General features: G+C 37.9%; 1 protein-coding gene across 9 annotated transcripts in view; it reads right to left on the bottom strand.

Annotated features, from left to right (window-relative positions):
• Positions 1–17,453, bottom strand: part of RALGAPA2 (Ral GTPase activating protein catalytic subunit alpha 2) — a 328,009-nt gene that overhangs the window by 244,406 nt on the left and 66,150 nt on the right. For 7 of the 9 annotated variants that reach the window (XR_003144828.3, XR_003144834.3, XR_003144829.3 and 4 more), the window contains exons 4-5: positions 10,665–10,722; positions 419–462 (exon numbers count right to left, since the gene is read on the bottom strand). Coding sequence is in view for 2 of the 9 variants with exons in the window: in XM_025469120.3 (XP_025324905.1) it covers positions 419–462; positions 10,665–10,722 (102 nt within the window). In the remaining 7 variants the exon portion in view is untranslated. Of the gene's footprint in view, positions 1–418; positions 463–10,664; positions 10,723–15,829; positions 15,957–17,453 lie in introns of those variants that run through there. The other 2 variants (XR_003144831.3, XR_007405439.1) reach the window with 2 other exon arrangements.

The raw sequence follows: 17,453 nt of genomic DNA, 5'->3' as shown, positions 1-17,453 counted from the left end.
ATGTGTATCACAGTAAGTTATGATGTAAGAACAAAAATTCTAACAATATTTGCCATATAATTTTTTTTAAGATTTTATTTATTCATGAGAGACACACATAGAGAGGCAGAGACATAGGCTGAGGGAAAAGCAGGCTCCCTGTACGGAGCCCGATGCAGGACTTGATCCCAGATCCCAGGATCACACCTTGAGCCAAAGGCAGCCACTCAAGCACTGAGCCACCCAGGCGTCCCGCCATATAATTTTCAATTAAAAATAAAAAGTTAAAAAAATAAATAAATAAAATAAAAATAAAAAATAAAAAGTTGAGTGGTTTTTAAAATTTTTTCCCCAAAATAGCCTAATTTTGTCACTTTATGGCATTAATAAATTTAAGAACAATGCAAGATGCCATTGCATATTCACCTAAAATAAATACCTTAATAGAATTTCCAGTGTGTAGAAGCTTCTTTAAAGTTGAGCCTGGAAGTTTAAAACACTGAGTTAGAAATAAAGTATATAAATTTACACCCACACACAAGAAAACCTCAAAATGTATATTTTAAAAGATTAGTTGGAAAGGAAATATTTGCTGATGACAAAAGATACAATTTTTAAAAAATAAAACTGACCTTCAGAAACAAAGCAATGTCACAGGAGAGATATCTTTAAGATGAAAGTACTTTAAATATGAATGAACTTCTTCAAAACTCTTAAAAGAGTCAAAATAACTGATATTAAAGTAACATATATGCCCACAGTGGATTATGTGTAAATATCTTATCATGTATAATATACATCATTTTTTCTAATTTCTAAAGGTAAAAATAAAACTACTACTCACAAAACATTTTTATAAGAATATTTTGCAAATATTCTAGACAGTGTGTTTCTTTCTTTTCAGTGACAATCACATTTAGGGGTTCAGTCCATCAAGAAGTCCTCTAGCAGAAACTTTGGTCATTGTCAAGGAGAAGGAATCAAAGTTTACTCAGAACTACACCAGTCAACTGCAAAAACTTTGGTGCTGCAGCCCACTTCAATTAGAAAAGTTTCTCTTATGAGGATGGAAATATATTACCTACATTCTATAAATGTGTTCATATCTTAGTATGGAGATGGCTTGGCAACCCCACCTAAATATCAGATGTAGGCTCTAAATGGGATCTTAACCTCAAAGAAGGAAGTAATCTTTAAAAATAAAAATATATTGGAAGTTAGGCAACAGAACCTTTCCTCCCAAATTTTTCTGGGAAAAAAAATTATATAGATCTGATTCGAAGTTTTATGCAATAATTAAAACCTGGACATCAAATAACATTTACTCTACCACTGTATTTCAAAGAGATGTTCCACCAAGAAATAGGGCTAGTCTCAACAAATTTCCACAGGTCATATTTATGTGGATATAGATACATGTGTGTTAGTTAAATGCATACAATTTTTTTAACTGCTGTGCTATTTATAACACTCAACACTGGGGCTTAGTGGAAATGACTACATTACAGCATTAAATCACCAACAGATTGTGAATAAGTAAGGGAAGTCAAAGTACCCTCTTCCCTCTACTTCTCCTGTCACCAAACCATATCCAGTAATTTTTAGTCTATCATCAGTCTATACTGGGCTAAGCTCTCTCACAGCCACGGTTCAAGCGTCTGTTCCCATGGGAGTGTTTTATCCCATACCTCCCCTTAATCTGGGGCCTGTCTCTTGCTTCCATGTTTATCCATTCTTAGACAAAGTCTGGTGTGCCTCCGTTTACTTTTATTTTTTTATTTTTTAAAAAATATTTTTTTATTTATTCATGAAAGACACAGAAAGGCAGAGACATAGGCAGAGGAAGAAGCAGGTTCCCTGTGGGAAGCCCGATGCAGGACTCAATTCCAGGACCCCAGGATCACGACCTGAGCCAAAGGCAGACACTCAACCACTGGAGTCACCCAGGTACCCCTGGTGTGCTTCAGTTTAATATTGGCTTAATTTGCCCATGAGGACCTCATGTGGTTGGCAGGGTCAATAGACACTCCACTTCCCAAGAAATTTGAGATCAAGTCTGCAGACACAGCTCTCTTCCCAGACATCTGGGAAATCCTTTATCTTGCAACACATTCTTGGAAACACTTTCTCCCGGTCATTGCGTGTGACCACTGGGGCTTATCAGCCCTTTCTCTTCTTTGAATGGGTCCACAGTTTTACTTTTAACATCTGATCTACCCATAGCTGCCTATATCCACTCATTTCTACACAGAGAGAAGAAAAACACTTACAGAAAGGATAGCCTTTACAAAAAGACATACAGAATGTCTCACCCATTTCTGCCAATAGCCCTTGACATTTTTTTAAAATTAACCTGGCAACTTGTGAGAACAGCAATAGAAAACTAGTACATATATATTTGATTTATCCCATCTTGTTGTATTCAGAAACTCTTGTACATGTGAAGCAGTACAGCTTGGCGGATGCAAGCCAGAAGTCAGACTTGCTAGGATTCAAATCTAGGCTCTGCACTTACTGTTTAACCTGAGTCAGTTACTTAATCTCACCATGCCTGAGTTTTCTCATCTGTTAAATGGGATACTAACAGTGCCTACCATAGTGGATTATTGATAAAGTTTAAATGAGTTAATATATACAAATGCTTAGAACAGTGTCTGGTACATGAAAAGCATATTTTCCCTATAATATAAGGCATCAATTATTCTCTAAGGCACTCTTTTAATTTTTTAAATTCATTCTTTATTTTATTTTAAAGAGGCTCCATGCCCAAACTTGGGGCTTGACCTCACAACCCTAAAATCAAGACCTGAGCTAAGATCAAGAGTCTGACCCACTTAACTCACTGAGCCACTCCACCGAGGTGCCTATTAAGTCACTCTTTTTAAATATGAACAACATTATAAAGAAGATTTGTACAGTAGGGGCACATAGCATAGTATTTCAATATGAAAATAGGTAATAAATACATGAGAGCATTGCCTGGCCACTTTAGGTATTTCTTAAGGTCCTAAGTTCACAAAGATATTGCTACTGTAACTACCATAATGAAATCCTCTTCATTTTAATTTCAAAAAGTTTCTATGTATCATACCTACTTGGACTTTTAAATACCACCCACACTATGATTATACTCATCTTTATCTCTTTTAGGTGCCTCTTCAACCCTACTGGTTGCTACTGTATTGATTCATGTGAGGAGAAGATGAATAAATGAGTAAATAAAATCTATTAGTTGGACTGATTCTATGAACTTCTAACTTCTATTCGCTAACTTGTATTTTATAATACAAGTTATTCTTAGAATACAAATATTCTTTGAATGTGAGTCTTACTGCTTTTAAGGAAGGCTGGATTTAGGATGAGAAGGGTAAGGAGGGAGGAGTCTAGACAAGACTTAAGGGGGCACCAAAAACTGAGTAATCAAAATAAATAATATTTTAATACAATAATTTCTAAAAATCAATTATTGCAATTAATGCAAAAAATCCATGATGAACATTACTGGTCAGTAAGTACCAGTGTTCAGCTGAGGCGTACTGGAGCCTATGGTAAAAGGAAAAATGTATACCACTCTAGATATGCTTTTGTGTATTTTTAATGGTTAATTTTTTTCCAGAACACTTAAGCACTGAAAAACTATTGCAAAAAACAAAAAGCTCAATACTGAACAATCAAAAAGTATAAAGCTCATCATTAGTTTAAATATTTTGTTTCATAACACAGAATATATTATAATTTCACTTTCCTGGCTTTAATGGAACAAATTCAGCAAGATTTTCAAAATCTTCTTTGCTTATCTCCTTTTCAATTGTGAGAACTGCAATGCTTGACCATTTCTCCTGACAAAATAACAATCTTGTAGATATCTTTTCAAAGCCACTAGTTCACAAAGATAATTCTAATCTATTATAAAATGGATTCTTACTTAGTTTTAATTTTTTAAAAACTGTCTCTGTATATCATGCGTCAAACCAATTAATAAGCAAAGGCAGGATACCACACCAGGGAAGGTACAAGAACACAGAGAAATACCCTTTGGGGTGCTGATGTGCAAGATGCACTGAAAACTGCCAGTGGAGCAGGAACACAGAACTTTCTGGCACTACAGTGTCTACAATAAGAACACAGGAGAAGGAGTTCCTGGAGGAATTTGAAATTAATCTCAAAAGGAATCAGGGACCTAAATGTGAAACATATTAATTACAGAATTTATAGAAGAAAACATAGAAGATCTTTGTGATCTTGGGTTAGGCAAAGATTCCTTAGGACACCAAAAGAACAATCCATAAGAGAAAAATTGATAAACTGGACTTCATCAAAATTAAAAACTTTTACTCTTTGAAGGACATAACTAAGGGAATAAAAAGACAAGTCAGAGATGGGGAGAAAATATTCCCAAGTCACATATCTGATAAGGTACTTAAATCTGGAATATGTACAGAACTTTTAAAATTCAATGTTAAGAAGACAACTCAATCAAAAAAAAATGGTCAATCGATTCAAACATATACACTGCCAAAGACATACAGATGGCAAATAGCACATGAAAGATGCTTGAGATCATTAGTCATTAGAGAAATGCAAATTAAAACCACAATAAGATATCACTACCATTAAAATAAAAGGACTGATCATACTAAGTGTCAATGAGAATGTAAAGTGACTACAACTCTCATACTGCTGGTAAGAATGTCAACCACTATGGGAAGTAGTCTGGCAGTTAAACATATAACTTTATATTATTTAGCCATTCCATTCTCAAGAGACAGGAAAGCACATGTGCACATAAAGGCTTGTTTAAAGAAGCTTCATTTATATCCAGATACTATATCCAAATCCAAAAACAGCCCAAATGCCCATCAATAAGTGATTGGATACACAAACTATGATATATCTATACAATGGAATATCATACTACTCAGAAATAAACTATTAATATATGCATCAACACAGAAGAATCTCAAAATAATTGTATTGAGCGAAAGAAGCCAAACAAAGAGTACACACTGCATGATTCTACTTCTTTAAGATTCTAGAAAATCAAATTAATCGATAATGACCAAAAAGCAGATGAGCAGTTACCTGGGGACTGGGTAAAGGGGTGGGAGAAGGGCACGAGGAAACCTTTGGGGATGATGGCTATGTTCATTATCTTGATTGTAGTAATGATTTCACAGGTATACTACCTATATCGAAACTATGTCAATTATAATCCCCCCAAAGAGCTGCTTTTGTAAAAAGAAGAAACAGAGCATATGGCCTGAAGTGACTAAGTGAAAGAAAGATCAGGAAGACAGAGGTGTGCTCAGATTCAGGTCTGCATGATGACAAGTGTACAGAGTCAGGAAGCCACAGAGGGTGAGGGATCGAGGAGGTAATGGGTAACTTGGCATGAAGGGAAAGAATTGGGAGATAGCTTTAAAAAAAAGCGGGGGGGGGGGGGGGAATCCCTGGGTGGCGCAGCGGTTTAGCACCTGCCTTTGGCCCAGGGCGCGATCCTGGAGACCCGGGATTGAATCCCACGTCGGGCTCCCGGTGCATGGAGCCTGCTTCTCCCTCTGCCTATGTCTCTGCCTCTCTCTCTCTCTCTGTGTGTGACTATCATAAATAAATAAAAATTAAAAAAAAAAAAAAGCCGGGGAGGGGGGAGGTAAGCTGGAGATCAGAAGACATGGTGGCAACAAGGAGGGACAAGGCATAGTCAAGGGAGAGGTTTCCACAGAGGGGGTGTGGAGGAGGTTTGGATGAGCCTTGGAGAAAAGAAAGACCATGATCTCACTCCCACAGCCTTGAGAGAGACAAAGAAACCTGAGAGAAAAGCCAGGTTTCAGATAGCCAAGGAGGTGACACCAAGAGGCTGAGGCTCTAGGGCTGTGGCTTAACCTATAAGAGGATTTCTAGAGGGCTGAGTACAAAGTGGGAAGGAGGGCTAGAAATGCAGGGCAATGATGATGAAAGCACCCCAGAGAGGAGCCTGGGAAGACACAAAATGGGCCAAAGGGGAATTAGGCTCAGCCATCCCCTGGTGGACACGAAGGCATGCAGGGTCCCTATAGCTTAGCCTGGCTGCAATGCACCTCTGAGGGACTCCTACTGTAAGGTGCACAGGAGACCTTGTTTCCTTGGGAAGAGAAAGCTGTGGTGTCCTGACTATGAGGGACCCAGGGAAGGCTATCAGGCTCGGGGTCCCAAGGAGTAGTTAGAGCTCAATGAGCTGTAGAAACTTTGAGAAATAAGGCTGCTTGGAGGTTGTGTTCACATCCCAAGCACTGCCAGGACACAGGGTAGCCCAAGGCATAAAGCAAGGAATACTCTTAAAAAGTCATAAACCAATCTGTAGTTTAATAAGGCATTGTTTCTTATATCATGTGTAAGAAGCTGGTTGAGCAAACTAGATTAATAATGACTAGATTAATAATTAATTAATGGTACTGTGTGAATTTTCCACCACTTGAGCCCACTCCTTTAAGCCCAAGGGCTATTTATTTTGAACACTTTTGATATAAAACATCTCTAGTACAAAATAAAACCTTCCACTCACTCAACAAACATTTATTGCATATAGGCACAGCCCTATACACTGAATGGAACAGGAAATCTGCTCTCTAGAAGCTCATGAGCAGTAAACCCTCTTAAAGTGAACACAGATAACTTGAGTTCTGTACTGATAATGCATGGGCACATGGAAGAGGGCCACAGCCTGCCCCTGCAGCAAATATCCTTGCTTTACTGATGTGCCATTCTTTGTCATCTCCTCGCATCCTGTCAGCTCTCATTACAGAAATAAAGCTTCAAGTGGCCACCCTTGTCTACCATGATTTATTGGTCTAAAACTGACTTTAGGAAAAATCTTCCCATTTGTAATTAATAATGGGAATTTACATTTGAGTAGCAGGTTGGCATATATCACAGTTGGTGAGTTGGTGAGTATTTTGTTGCCACTTCCCTAATCTTTTTACTCTCTAACCCTTGCTTGAAGCAGTATCTTTAGGTGCCTGGAATACTGGATGGTGTTCATTTCACATTACAAAACGTAGAGTTCATATAGGCTTCCTCATTCAATGGCTTATATATAGCAAGGAACCAGCCATAAAATCCTTAAGCAAAGAGAAACTTACAGAGTATTAACTCCCTCCAAAACCAGCTTTGAGAGAAACCGAACCTCTCTCTTTGCTACTGACAAAACAAGATGGCAGATAATATACAGACTTCAAACACTGTGGCAGTTGATATTTCAAATTAATTTCTTCTTTCTCTGTATAAAACCTGGCATCTAGAGATGGTTGAGAACTTTTTTAAGACTTGCAGAATATAGGAGTTGCTCTTATTTTAGGTTTGTATACACTGAGGGACATTATTTGTAGTGTGGGGCAGGAAGCATACCCAATCAGTGCTGTGTAAATCCAGCTTCAAGGCTCGGACCCAGTACTTTGGCCACTACTAGCCACAGTAACATTTTATTAAGAAGTTTATACAAAAAAAAAAAAAAGAAGTTTATACAGTAGTATTCTTCATTTTAGATACGAAATATATATACAGGTTATAAAACAGCTAAAATAAGGAATATTAGATACCTAGAATGCCTGGCACCAACTATTGATAAGCTTCTTGTCCTAGCCTCAAGGGGTTTTGCAGAAATCAAGACAACACTGATGCTATGGAAATATTTAAGGCACATTCTTTTCCCTTTAAATCTGGTGTTTCCTTATAGTTTCTTAGTTTTTGTAACTAACTTGGTCAAGACCTTGAGTGACAAATGGTAACCATTTTAACAAATCCAATAAACTGAGAATAATGAGGTCTGTTAAGAATGAGGTCTGTTAAGAAAACGTGTAGAGTTACAAATCCATAATCCACTACTGGCAATTTCCAAATCCAAAAAGCTATGAAAACTAAAGCTTATTGTGCTTAATTTACTAGTGGACAGGACCTGATCTGAATCTGAACTCACGTGGTGGCAGGCCCCGACTAACCTGAGACTGTTGGATTTAGTTATTCTACTGATGATGAATATTCATATCTTAGCCTAAGAGATAATACATAGATATATCTCTTATATAATTCTTATATAAGAATTCTCTTGGTTACAGGGTACTGTCCAGTCTCCTGGGTGTTATATATGGACATCAACACTGTATTAATGTTTGCTGAACATCAACACACCACAGTGCCATTCTAAAATCTGAAAGGGCAGCCCGGGTGGCTCAGCGGTTTAGTGCCGCCTTCAGCTCAGGCTGTGATTCTGGAGACCCGGGATTGAGTCCCACGTTGGGCTCCCTGCATGGAGCCTGCTTCTCCCTCTGCCTGTGTCTCTGCCTCTCTCTCTCTCATAAATAAATAAAATCTTTTAAAAAATAAAATAAAATAAAAAATAAAATCTGAAAAACTCTGATTCCAAAGTACATTTAGCCTGAAGATCATCATAAAGGGATGTGTATCTGTCTAACCACCAACTTCCACCCAGTTTGATATATCATGAAAAAATACATTTATCTGAAAACAGCCTGTTTGATTCAAGTATTAAGTATATAAGCATCAATAATAAGGATGATTTTATATGCAAATGCTCATACTGCAGCAAAATGAAACATGAATCATTCTGTGTTATAGAGTCAGTTTATTCTATATACTAGATAAAGTAGCTTATTTTACACACTAGATAAACAGCACCTGCTCTTATGCTGGCTCAGGGGACTAGTACTCTGCAACCCCAATCCAAGAGTCACTGTTCTTGGTCAGACACTATTAAACTTGGTAAAAAGTTACTTGTACCTGCAATCTTAACCAATCCATGTGGTAACAGTAGCCAGAATTAAGGTAATACCATACACCCACTAGATGCACAAATTTCATAATACAAACGGCAAATAAATTTCTATGCCCAGTTCTAGTAAGTTTATTCAAGCTGAGGGTGCCAATCTTCAGACATCTTAAAGTACTCTCTGTAGAAAAGGAGTATCGTTTTCATACATATGGCATAAACAAAATGGATTATATCTAGCATAAATAAAAAATACCACACGCAATTATTTATCATTTTCATCCATTTCTGCTATACCATAAAGCATTACAAATCCCTACGATTCCTCTTCGGATTATACTTATCATTTGATTTTTAAATTTTTACTCTAAATACATGGTCGAAGTATCAATTAACAGAAATGCTATCAATTAACAGAAGTTAATTAACAAGGTCGAAGTATCAATTAACAGAAATGCTATCATTAACTCTATAATTTAAAGGAAAACCTTCTTTATGTGTTTGAAAGATTTAAAGACCCCATGGTCATCTACCTTTAAGTAATGATTTAATCATTCAGTTCAGCAGATGTATGTACTTATTACACATACTTACTTAAAGTTCAGTTTATAGAAGGTTCAGTTATATTTTTCATATAAACAATACTAAATTAAATTTGGGATTCTAAATTTTGAAATATCCATCAAATATGTCATGTTCTTTCAGGTCCCAGGTCTTTCACATACTGATCTCCCATCTAGAAAACCCTTTCTACACTGGTATTTCAAGGCTCAGGTAGAGATTATCTGTCTTGATATCTTGTCAAGCCCTGTCAATAGAATTATTCAGCTTTTATTTGTTGCTACTGTTACACTTTTCATAGTGTAATTATATTTTTCTCAGCTATCCCCCAGCCCAGCAATCAGCTTATACAAGAATGGTGAGTTATTCTTTGTTTCTGCTCCAGAACTTTGTGTCTCCCTCAATAAGTATTTGAATGAATGAATGATCAGAGAGTTAAAATTCCATTATGAAGTTATGCTCTCCTCAAATATGATCATTTGGCAAGAAGGAAAAATGGGAGAACTGTCAGTTATCTAAGGTGGAAGGACCAAATCAGACACGCTTTAAACAGAAAGGATTCACAGTTGATACCACAAATTACATTGGTTGTGCCATGAATAGTAAATTGAGAGGAGGGGCACCTGGATGGCTCAGTCAGTTAAGCATCTGCTGCTATAAGCTCAGGTCATGATCTCAGAGTTCTGGGATTGAGCCCCACATGGGGCTTCCTGGTCAGTGGGAAGTCTGCTTCTCCCTCACCTTCTCCCTCTGTGAGTGCGCTCTCTCTCTCACTCTCTAATAAATAAATAAAATCTATAAAATAAATAAATAAAAATAAAAAAATAAATTGAGAGGAAACATTGTTCAATGTCAAGAGTGGCACAGAAAGGGCAGCCATGGTAACTTCACTATGCCTCAAGTTCCCTCCTGCTGCCACACCCTAATGCACTCAAACAGAATAACTGAATCAGTGATAAAGTCTTGAAGAACAAGATATTTTTGTAAGAAAAAATGAAGTTACTTAAGAAAAATACTCCAGATCAAGTGTTTCTCAATTTTTGTGCACAGGAATCCCCTGGAGTCCTTGTTAAAAATGCAGACTGTGATTTGGTAGTTCTGGTTGGGGCCTCACATTCTGCATCTTCTAATAAGCTCTCTGGTGAAGCTGATGCTGCTGGTCTATGAACCAATCTCTGTAAGTAGTACTTGTACAGCAAGGATAGATATTATATTTTCCTCCAAAGTCCAGGTTGGACTTGTCTTACTTTTACCTAGCATATCCTTGTTACCATTCCTCAATGGTGCTAATTATATTAAACCTTACTGAAAATTCAGTTGGAAAAAATCTGTATCACTTTAGAAATCTTTAAATTGTTCTTACCTATACTCTGGTAATGCCATCGAAAGAAAATTCGTTCAGGTAGAAATTGCAGTATTTTCTATAAAACAAATTTAAAAATTGATAAGATATAAAGAGAAAATTATCTACACATTTCATAATAATACTATATATGTGTGTGTATATATACATATATGTGTGTGTGTGTGTATATATATATATTTCAGAAAAGAAAAGAAACTATTTGTAATAACATAAGTAGCACACTTGACCCTGTAGCCCATGGGACAGCCTTTTACTTGCCCCAAGCAACCTTCCTTCCCTGAGTGCCTTAAAGGGATCACTGTCCTAAGTTTAATTCCACCTAAAGGAAAACAAGAAAAAGGAGGAGAAAAAAAACCTAAACTGATCATTTTATCGTTAATTAAATCATAGCCATTGCTTAAGTTCATATTAAAAGAGTAATTTCTCAAATGCCAGATTCCCCAGGTTTCTGCTTTTCCACCTTCCACTTACCCTCTCCAATATCATCATTATTAGTCTCTGGACAAAGGCCAGAGTTAGGAGGAAAAGATGAACAACAAAGAGGATAAGACCATGAACATACAGTGAAATAATAAAATGAAATTACTGCCAAGAATTTCTTGAAATTAACAACTAAAAATAAGTTTAGGATCCCAGTTAGGAATTCACCCCCTTCTCCCCACACACAGTGAAAGACACAATAATGAATTTATGATATACAAGAGTATTTGGCTATTAAAGCAGCTTTAAAGAAAAAAAACCTAATGACCTTTTTCTTTTCTTTCCCCATTCTAAACTAAGTTTTGGCACATTACTCTTGGGTCATAAGATTCTTTGTACTTTATCTGCAGCCACCGTTTTAAGAAATACGGAAATCCAAAAAGTATCAAAATATATTTCTTGGTATTGGATAACACATCACTCTTTTACCATGAAAAATCCTCATCCTAGGTTTATCTAGGCTAGTATTCTAATATTTTGAAAGATGAAGGTAAAAAATTTATATCCAGAGCCCCTGAATAAGTATATTTCCAGGTAGCTAATAAACTGCCTCCTCCATCTGAGCCAGCCTGAGGTTTTGTTTTATTTCACTGAATTTTCTTGTCTTAACCTCCCAACTGGGTCAGTTAACATATATATTACTTCATTTGCTCTCATTTGATAATAATGAACATGTAAGAACGTCTACTGAGAAAAGGCTCAACAGGTAAACTTCGTCAAATGTGGGTGACTTTAAATGGCACATACTCCTTGAAGGGTCTAGATGTTTTTCCACCCACAGACTTTTTTTTTTAATAATAAATGTATTTTTTATTGGTGTTCAATTTGCCAACATACAGAATAACACCCAGCACTCATCCCGTCAAGTGCCCCCCTCAGTGTCTGTCACCCATTCACCCCCATCCCCCGCCCTCCTCCCCTTCCACCACCCCTAGTTCGTTTCGCAGTTAGGAGTCTTTATGTTCTGTCTCCCTTTCTGATATTTCCCACACATTTCTTCTCCCTTCCCTTATATTCCCTTTCTCTATTATTTATATTTCCCAAATGAATGAGACCATATAATGTTTGTCCTTCTCCGACTGACTTATTTCACTCAGCATAATACCCTCCAGTTCCATCCACGTTGAAGCAAATGGTGGGTATTTGTCGTTTCTAATGGCTGAGGAATATTCCATTGTATACATAGACCACATCTTCTTTATCCATTCATCTTTCGATGGACACCAAGGCTCCTTCCACAGTTAGGCTATTGTGGACATTGCTGCTATAAACATCGGGGCGCAGGTGTCCCGGCGTTTCATTGCATCTGTATCTTTGGGGTAAATCCCCAGCAGTGCAATTGCTGGGTCGTAGGGCAGGTCTATTTTTAACTCTTTGAGGAACCTCCACACAGTTTTCCAGAGTGGCTGCACCAGTTCACATTCCCACCAACAGTGCAGGAGGGTTCCCCTTTCTCCACATCCTCTCCAACATTTGTGGTTTCCTGCCTTATTAATTTTCCCCATTCTCACTGGTGTGAGGTGGGATCTCATTGTGGTTTTGATTTGTATTTCCCTGATGGCAAGTGATGCAGAGCATTTTCTCATGTGCGTGTTGGCCATGTCCATGTCTTCCTCTGTGAGATTTCTCTTCATGTCTTTTGCCCATTTCATGATTGGATTGTTTGTTTCTTTGGTGTTGAGTTTAATAAGTTCTTTTTTTTATTTTTTTATTTTATTTATGATAGTCACAGAGAGAGAGAGAGAGAGAGAGAGAGAGAGAGAGGCAGAGACACAGGCAGAGGGAGAAGCAGGCTCCATGCACCAGAAGCCCGACGTGGGATTCGATCCCGGGTCTCCAGGATCGCGCCCTGGGCCAAAGGCAGGCGCTAAACCGCTGCACCACCCAGGGATCCCAGTTCTTTATAGATCTTGGAAATTAGCACTTTATCTGATACGTCATTTGCAAATATCTTCTCCCATTCTGTAGGTTGTCTTTTAGTTTTGTTGACTGTATCCTTTGCTGTGCAAAAGCTTCTTATCTTGATGAAGTCCCAATAGTTCATTTTTGCTTTTGTTTCTTTTGCCATCGTGGATGTATCTTGCAAGAAGTTAATGTGGCTGAGTTAAAAAAGGGTGTTGCCTGTGTTCTCCTCTAGGATTTTGATGGAATCTTGTCTCACATTTAGATCTTTCATCCATTTTGAGTTTATCTTTGTGTATGGTGCAAGAGAGTGGTCTAGTTTCATTCTTCTGCATGTGGATGTCCAATTTTCCCAGCACCTTTTATTGAAGCGACTGTCTTTCTTCCAGTGGATAGTCTTTCTTCCTTTATCGAATATTAGTTGACCATAAACCACTTCTGGGTTCTCTATTCTGTTCCATTGATCTATGTGTCTGTTCTTGTGCCAGTACCACACTGTCTTGATGACCACAGCTTTGTAGTACAGCCTGAAATCTGGCATTGTGATGCCCCCAGCTATGGTTTTCTTTTTTAAAAGTCCCCTGGCTATTTGAGGTCTTTTCTGATTCCACAGAAATCTTAAAATAATTTGTTCTAACTCTCTGAAGAAAGTCCATGGTATTTTGATAGGGATTGCATTAAACGTGTAAATTGCCCTGGGTAACATTGACATTTTCACAATATTAATTCTGCCAATCCAACTCTTCAGAGTGTAGGGATAGAGGGAACATTCCTCAACATCTTAAAAGCCATCTATGAAAAGCCCACAGCAAATATCATTCTCAATAGGGAAACACTGGGAGCCTTTCCCTAAAGATCAGGAACAAGACAGGGATGTCCACTCTCACCACTGCTATTCAACATAGTACTAGAAGTCCTAGCCTCAGCAATCAGACAACAAAAAGAAATTAAAGGCATTCAAATTGGCAAAGAAGAAGTCAAACTCTCCCCCTTCACCGATGACATGATACTCTACATAGAAAACCCAAAAGACTCCACCCCAAGATTGCTAGAACTCATACAGCAATTTGGCAGTGTGGCAGGATACGAAATCAATGCCCAGAAGTCAGTGGCATTTCTATACACTAAAAATGAGACTGAAGAATGAGAAATTAAGGAGTCAATCCCATTTACAATTGCACCCAAAAGCATAAGATACCTAGGAATAAACCTAACCAAAGAGGTAAAGGATCTATACCCTAAAAACTATAGAACACTTCTGAAAGAAATTGAGGAAGACACAAAGAGATGGAAAAATATTCCATGCTAATGGATTGGCAGAATCCACCCACAGTCTTGTATGACGGTGCCACTTCACCATCCAGCTCTCACTGCTGGTGCCGCCTCCCCACAGAGGCCTTCCTGGGCACCACCTCACCACTGCTCTGATGCTTTCTCTACTGCCTGTTCTGTCATCTCTAAGCCCTCACGGCTAGCTGAAGTTATCTTCAAGTTCACTCATTTGAAGGCAGTAATCCCTCCCCAAAGGTGTAAAGCCCAGGAGAACAAGAACACTTCTGTCTTTTCTCTGAAGTATCCCCAGTACCTAGAGCACGGCTGGCACATAGCATGTACTTAAATAAACACTCAGTTGAAGAATTATGCATGCTTTTTACTTGTAAAACTGTTTTGAGTTTTACAAGTATCCTAATCTTTACTATGGTCTTTTGTTCACATTAGCATAAAATATACCTCATCTTTCCTTACAGGTCATTGACTTAACGACAATATTTACATTAAAATACATTAAAATGTGTGGGCATTTTTTTTAACCCTGAACTTAGTAAAGAAAACCCAAACAAAAATATAAAAGCTGTATAATTTAAAAGAACTAATTTTTTAAGATCTGACATAGGTAAGAAAATATAAATGCATTTAGTTACAGTAGTTCTTATAAATTCTTCACACCACCCAACTATACAGATGAAAATGCTATACAAACTACATTGAAAACTATTTCTGATGTGTGGGAAATATCAGAAAGGGAGACAGAACATAAAGACTGCTAACTCTGGGAAACGAACTAGGGGTGGTAGAAGGGGAGGAGGGCGGGGGGTGGGAGTGAATGGGTGACGGGCACTGGGTGTTATTCTGTATGTTAGTAAATTGAACACCAATAAAAAAAAAAAAAAAAAAAAAAAAAAAAAAAGAAAACTATTTCTGATTATATAGGTTAAAAGCAGTATGTGGCTGATCTCATGCAGACAATCACTAACAGGAGTTCTCACCTACCTTTCCACTTCTGACTTCCTCTAGAACATGTTTGCTTGGTATCTCATGAGCACAATACACTAAAGAGTTTCTTACATCTTGTTTTACTATGTTTTAATGCTGACATATGCTCAAACACACTTATACACAAAATGGACACATTCATTATCAAACCTCATTTAGTGAAAAATATTTACACACTTGATACCAAGCTTGGCGCTTGAAATGTAGAAATAAAATAAATATTCATAAAATACTTGTTCTTCTAAGCATGATGTGATTAGTGGGCAAGAAATAAAGTATCATTCAGGAGAAGAAAAAAAAGGTCTGACAGAAGTTTGTCTGAGGGAGCTATGGAGGTGAGGGGGAAAGCACCTCATCTCAGTAGAAACTTCAAGGAATGGTTCTCTCTTTCCGGGGAAAAGGACACTTGAGTGGAGGCTTATAGGATTAATTATATTAGTCTAGTAGAGAACAGGAACAGAAACAACAGCATGTGTGAAGGCCAAGAGGCAAAGACAGGTTGATACCTGAAAGTAACGGCAGCAGCAAGAAGGCCCACTTGGCTGGCAGGTAGGTGAGGAGGGGAGAAGGGACTGGAGAGGCAGTCCCTCCATGACCTCATGGAGCACTGTGCAGTCACTGAACAGGTTCCAGCTGGAAGAGAATTTAAGATGGCTGAGAAGAGAGGCAGAGAAATCAATGAAGAGATATTGGTAGCTTTTCACAGGAGGATTGAAGTAGCCTGAACAAGGTCAGCAAAATAAAGAGGGTAAGCATATAATAGAGATATTTAAGAGGTAAAACTGTCAAGATGATGGTCAGACAGAGCAGTTGTGGTGAATGGAGGACTTAAGAATGACTCCCCAATGGCTCAGTCGATGGTAATACTCTTATCTAAGATATCAAATCCAGAATGAATCCCAGAGCTGAAGCATGCCAAGTTTGGTTCTGGATATCCTGGAACTGGAAGTGTCAAAGGACTTCTTAGAAGAGATATTCTAAGCAATTAGATATATGGGTCTGCAGGGCAGAAGAAGGATTTGGATGGTTAACAGGATATAGGTAGCAGCTGAAGATATGTGTATATAAGATCCCTCTGAGAGACCTTAAAATGAGATGAAATGAAACCTTAGAGACACTGGTGCATGGAAGTTCTTTCTACAAAGGCAATAAAGATGAAGAAGGAAGAGCAGACACTGGAGACAAGTGGATACAGGTCAAAGAAGAATTCTGGATGTGCCAAGTGTCTGAACATTTATTTGTTTTAAAGATTAAAAATAGGGGATCCCTGGGTGGCTCAGCAGTTTAGCACCTGCCTTTGGCCCAGGGTGTGATCCTGGAGTCCCAGGATCGAGTCCCACATCAGGCTTCCTGCATGGAGCCTGCTTCTCCCTCTGCCTGTGTCTCTGACTCTCTCTCTCTCTCTCTCTGTCTCTCATGAATAAATAAAACCTTTAAAAAAAAAGATTAAAAATACTTGTAACTATTTATGTATAACCAGTTAGAAAAAGTTAAAGATGCTGGAAAATATAAGAAAAATGATGCCACCTAATAGTGACTTCAGTATTAAATTAAGTGAACTCGACATTATCTGTTGCTGGAAGAACCCATAACCTTTGTCAGCCAGACATCAAACACCAGGCAGGATCAATCAATCTATAAATTGTTCAGAGGCAAGTAAATGGGTCCTTAGGGGGGAAAAATCAAAGTAAGTCTTTACCTTGCAATATATACCAACGTGTGTTTTGGATGAATAATACACAAAAGGAAGGAAGGGTAAAAACGAGGTTATTTTTTAAGATCTATTATACTAAAAGAGAATCAGAAGATGTAAAAATAAGTCAGTTCCCTATGGAATATTTTAATATGAACCCATGCAAGCACTATCCTGCTGGAAGAATATAAACATAAATATGCCCATGAGCTGTAGACAAGAACACAGAAAAGAGTCTAAGACCCAGAGAGCTGTCCACAGATTATGGGAAAACATCACAAGCAAAGAGGTTTGTCTGAGAAAATCTGACTGTGGACTTGAGAATAAGGACCAGGGTCTCAGCTGGCTGCTGTAAGCCAAATGAACAACTCTAGAGCCCAGAAAAAGCTGCTGCCAACCAAATGAACAACTCTAGAACCCAGAAAAAGCATGACCTG

The sequence above is a fragment of the Canis lupus genome, chromosome 24, assembly GCF_003254725.2.
Source record: "Canis lupus dingo isolate Sandy chromosome 24, ASM325472v2, whole genome shotgun sequence".
In the NCBI taxonomy this organism is placed as follows: domain Eukaryota; kingdom Metazoa; phylum Chordata; class Mammalia; order Carnivora; family Canidae; genus Canis; species Canis lupus.
The sequence above is the reverse complement of the archived record's forward strand: the minus strand, read 5'-3'. Positions and strand labels throughout refer to the sequence as shown.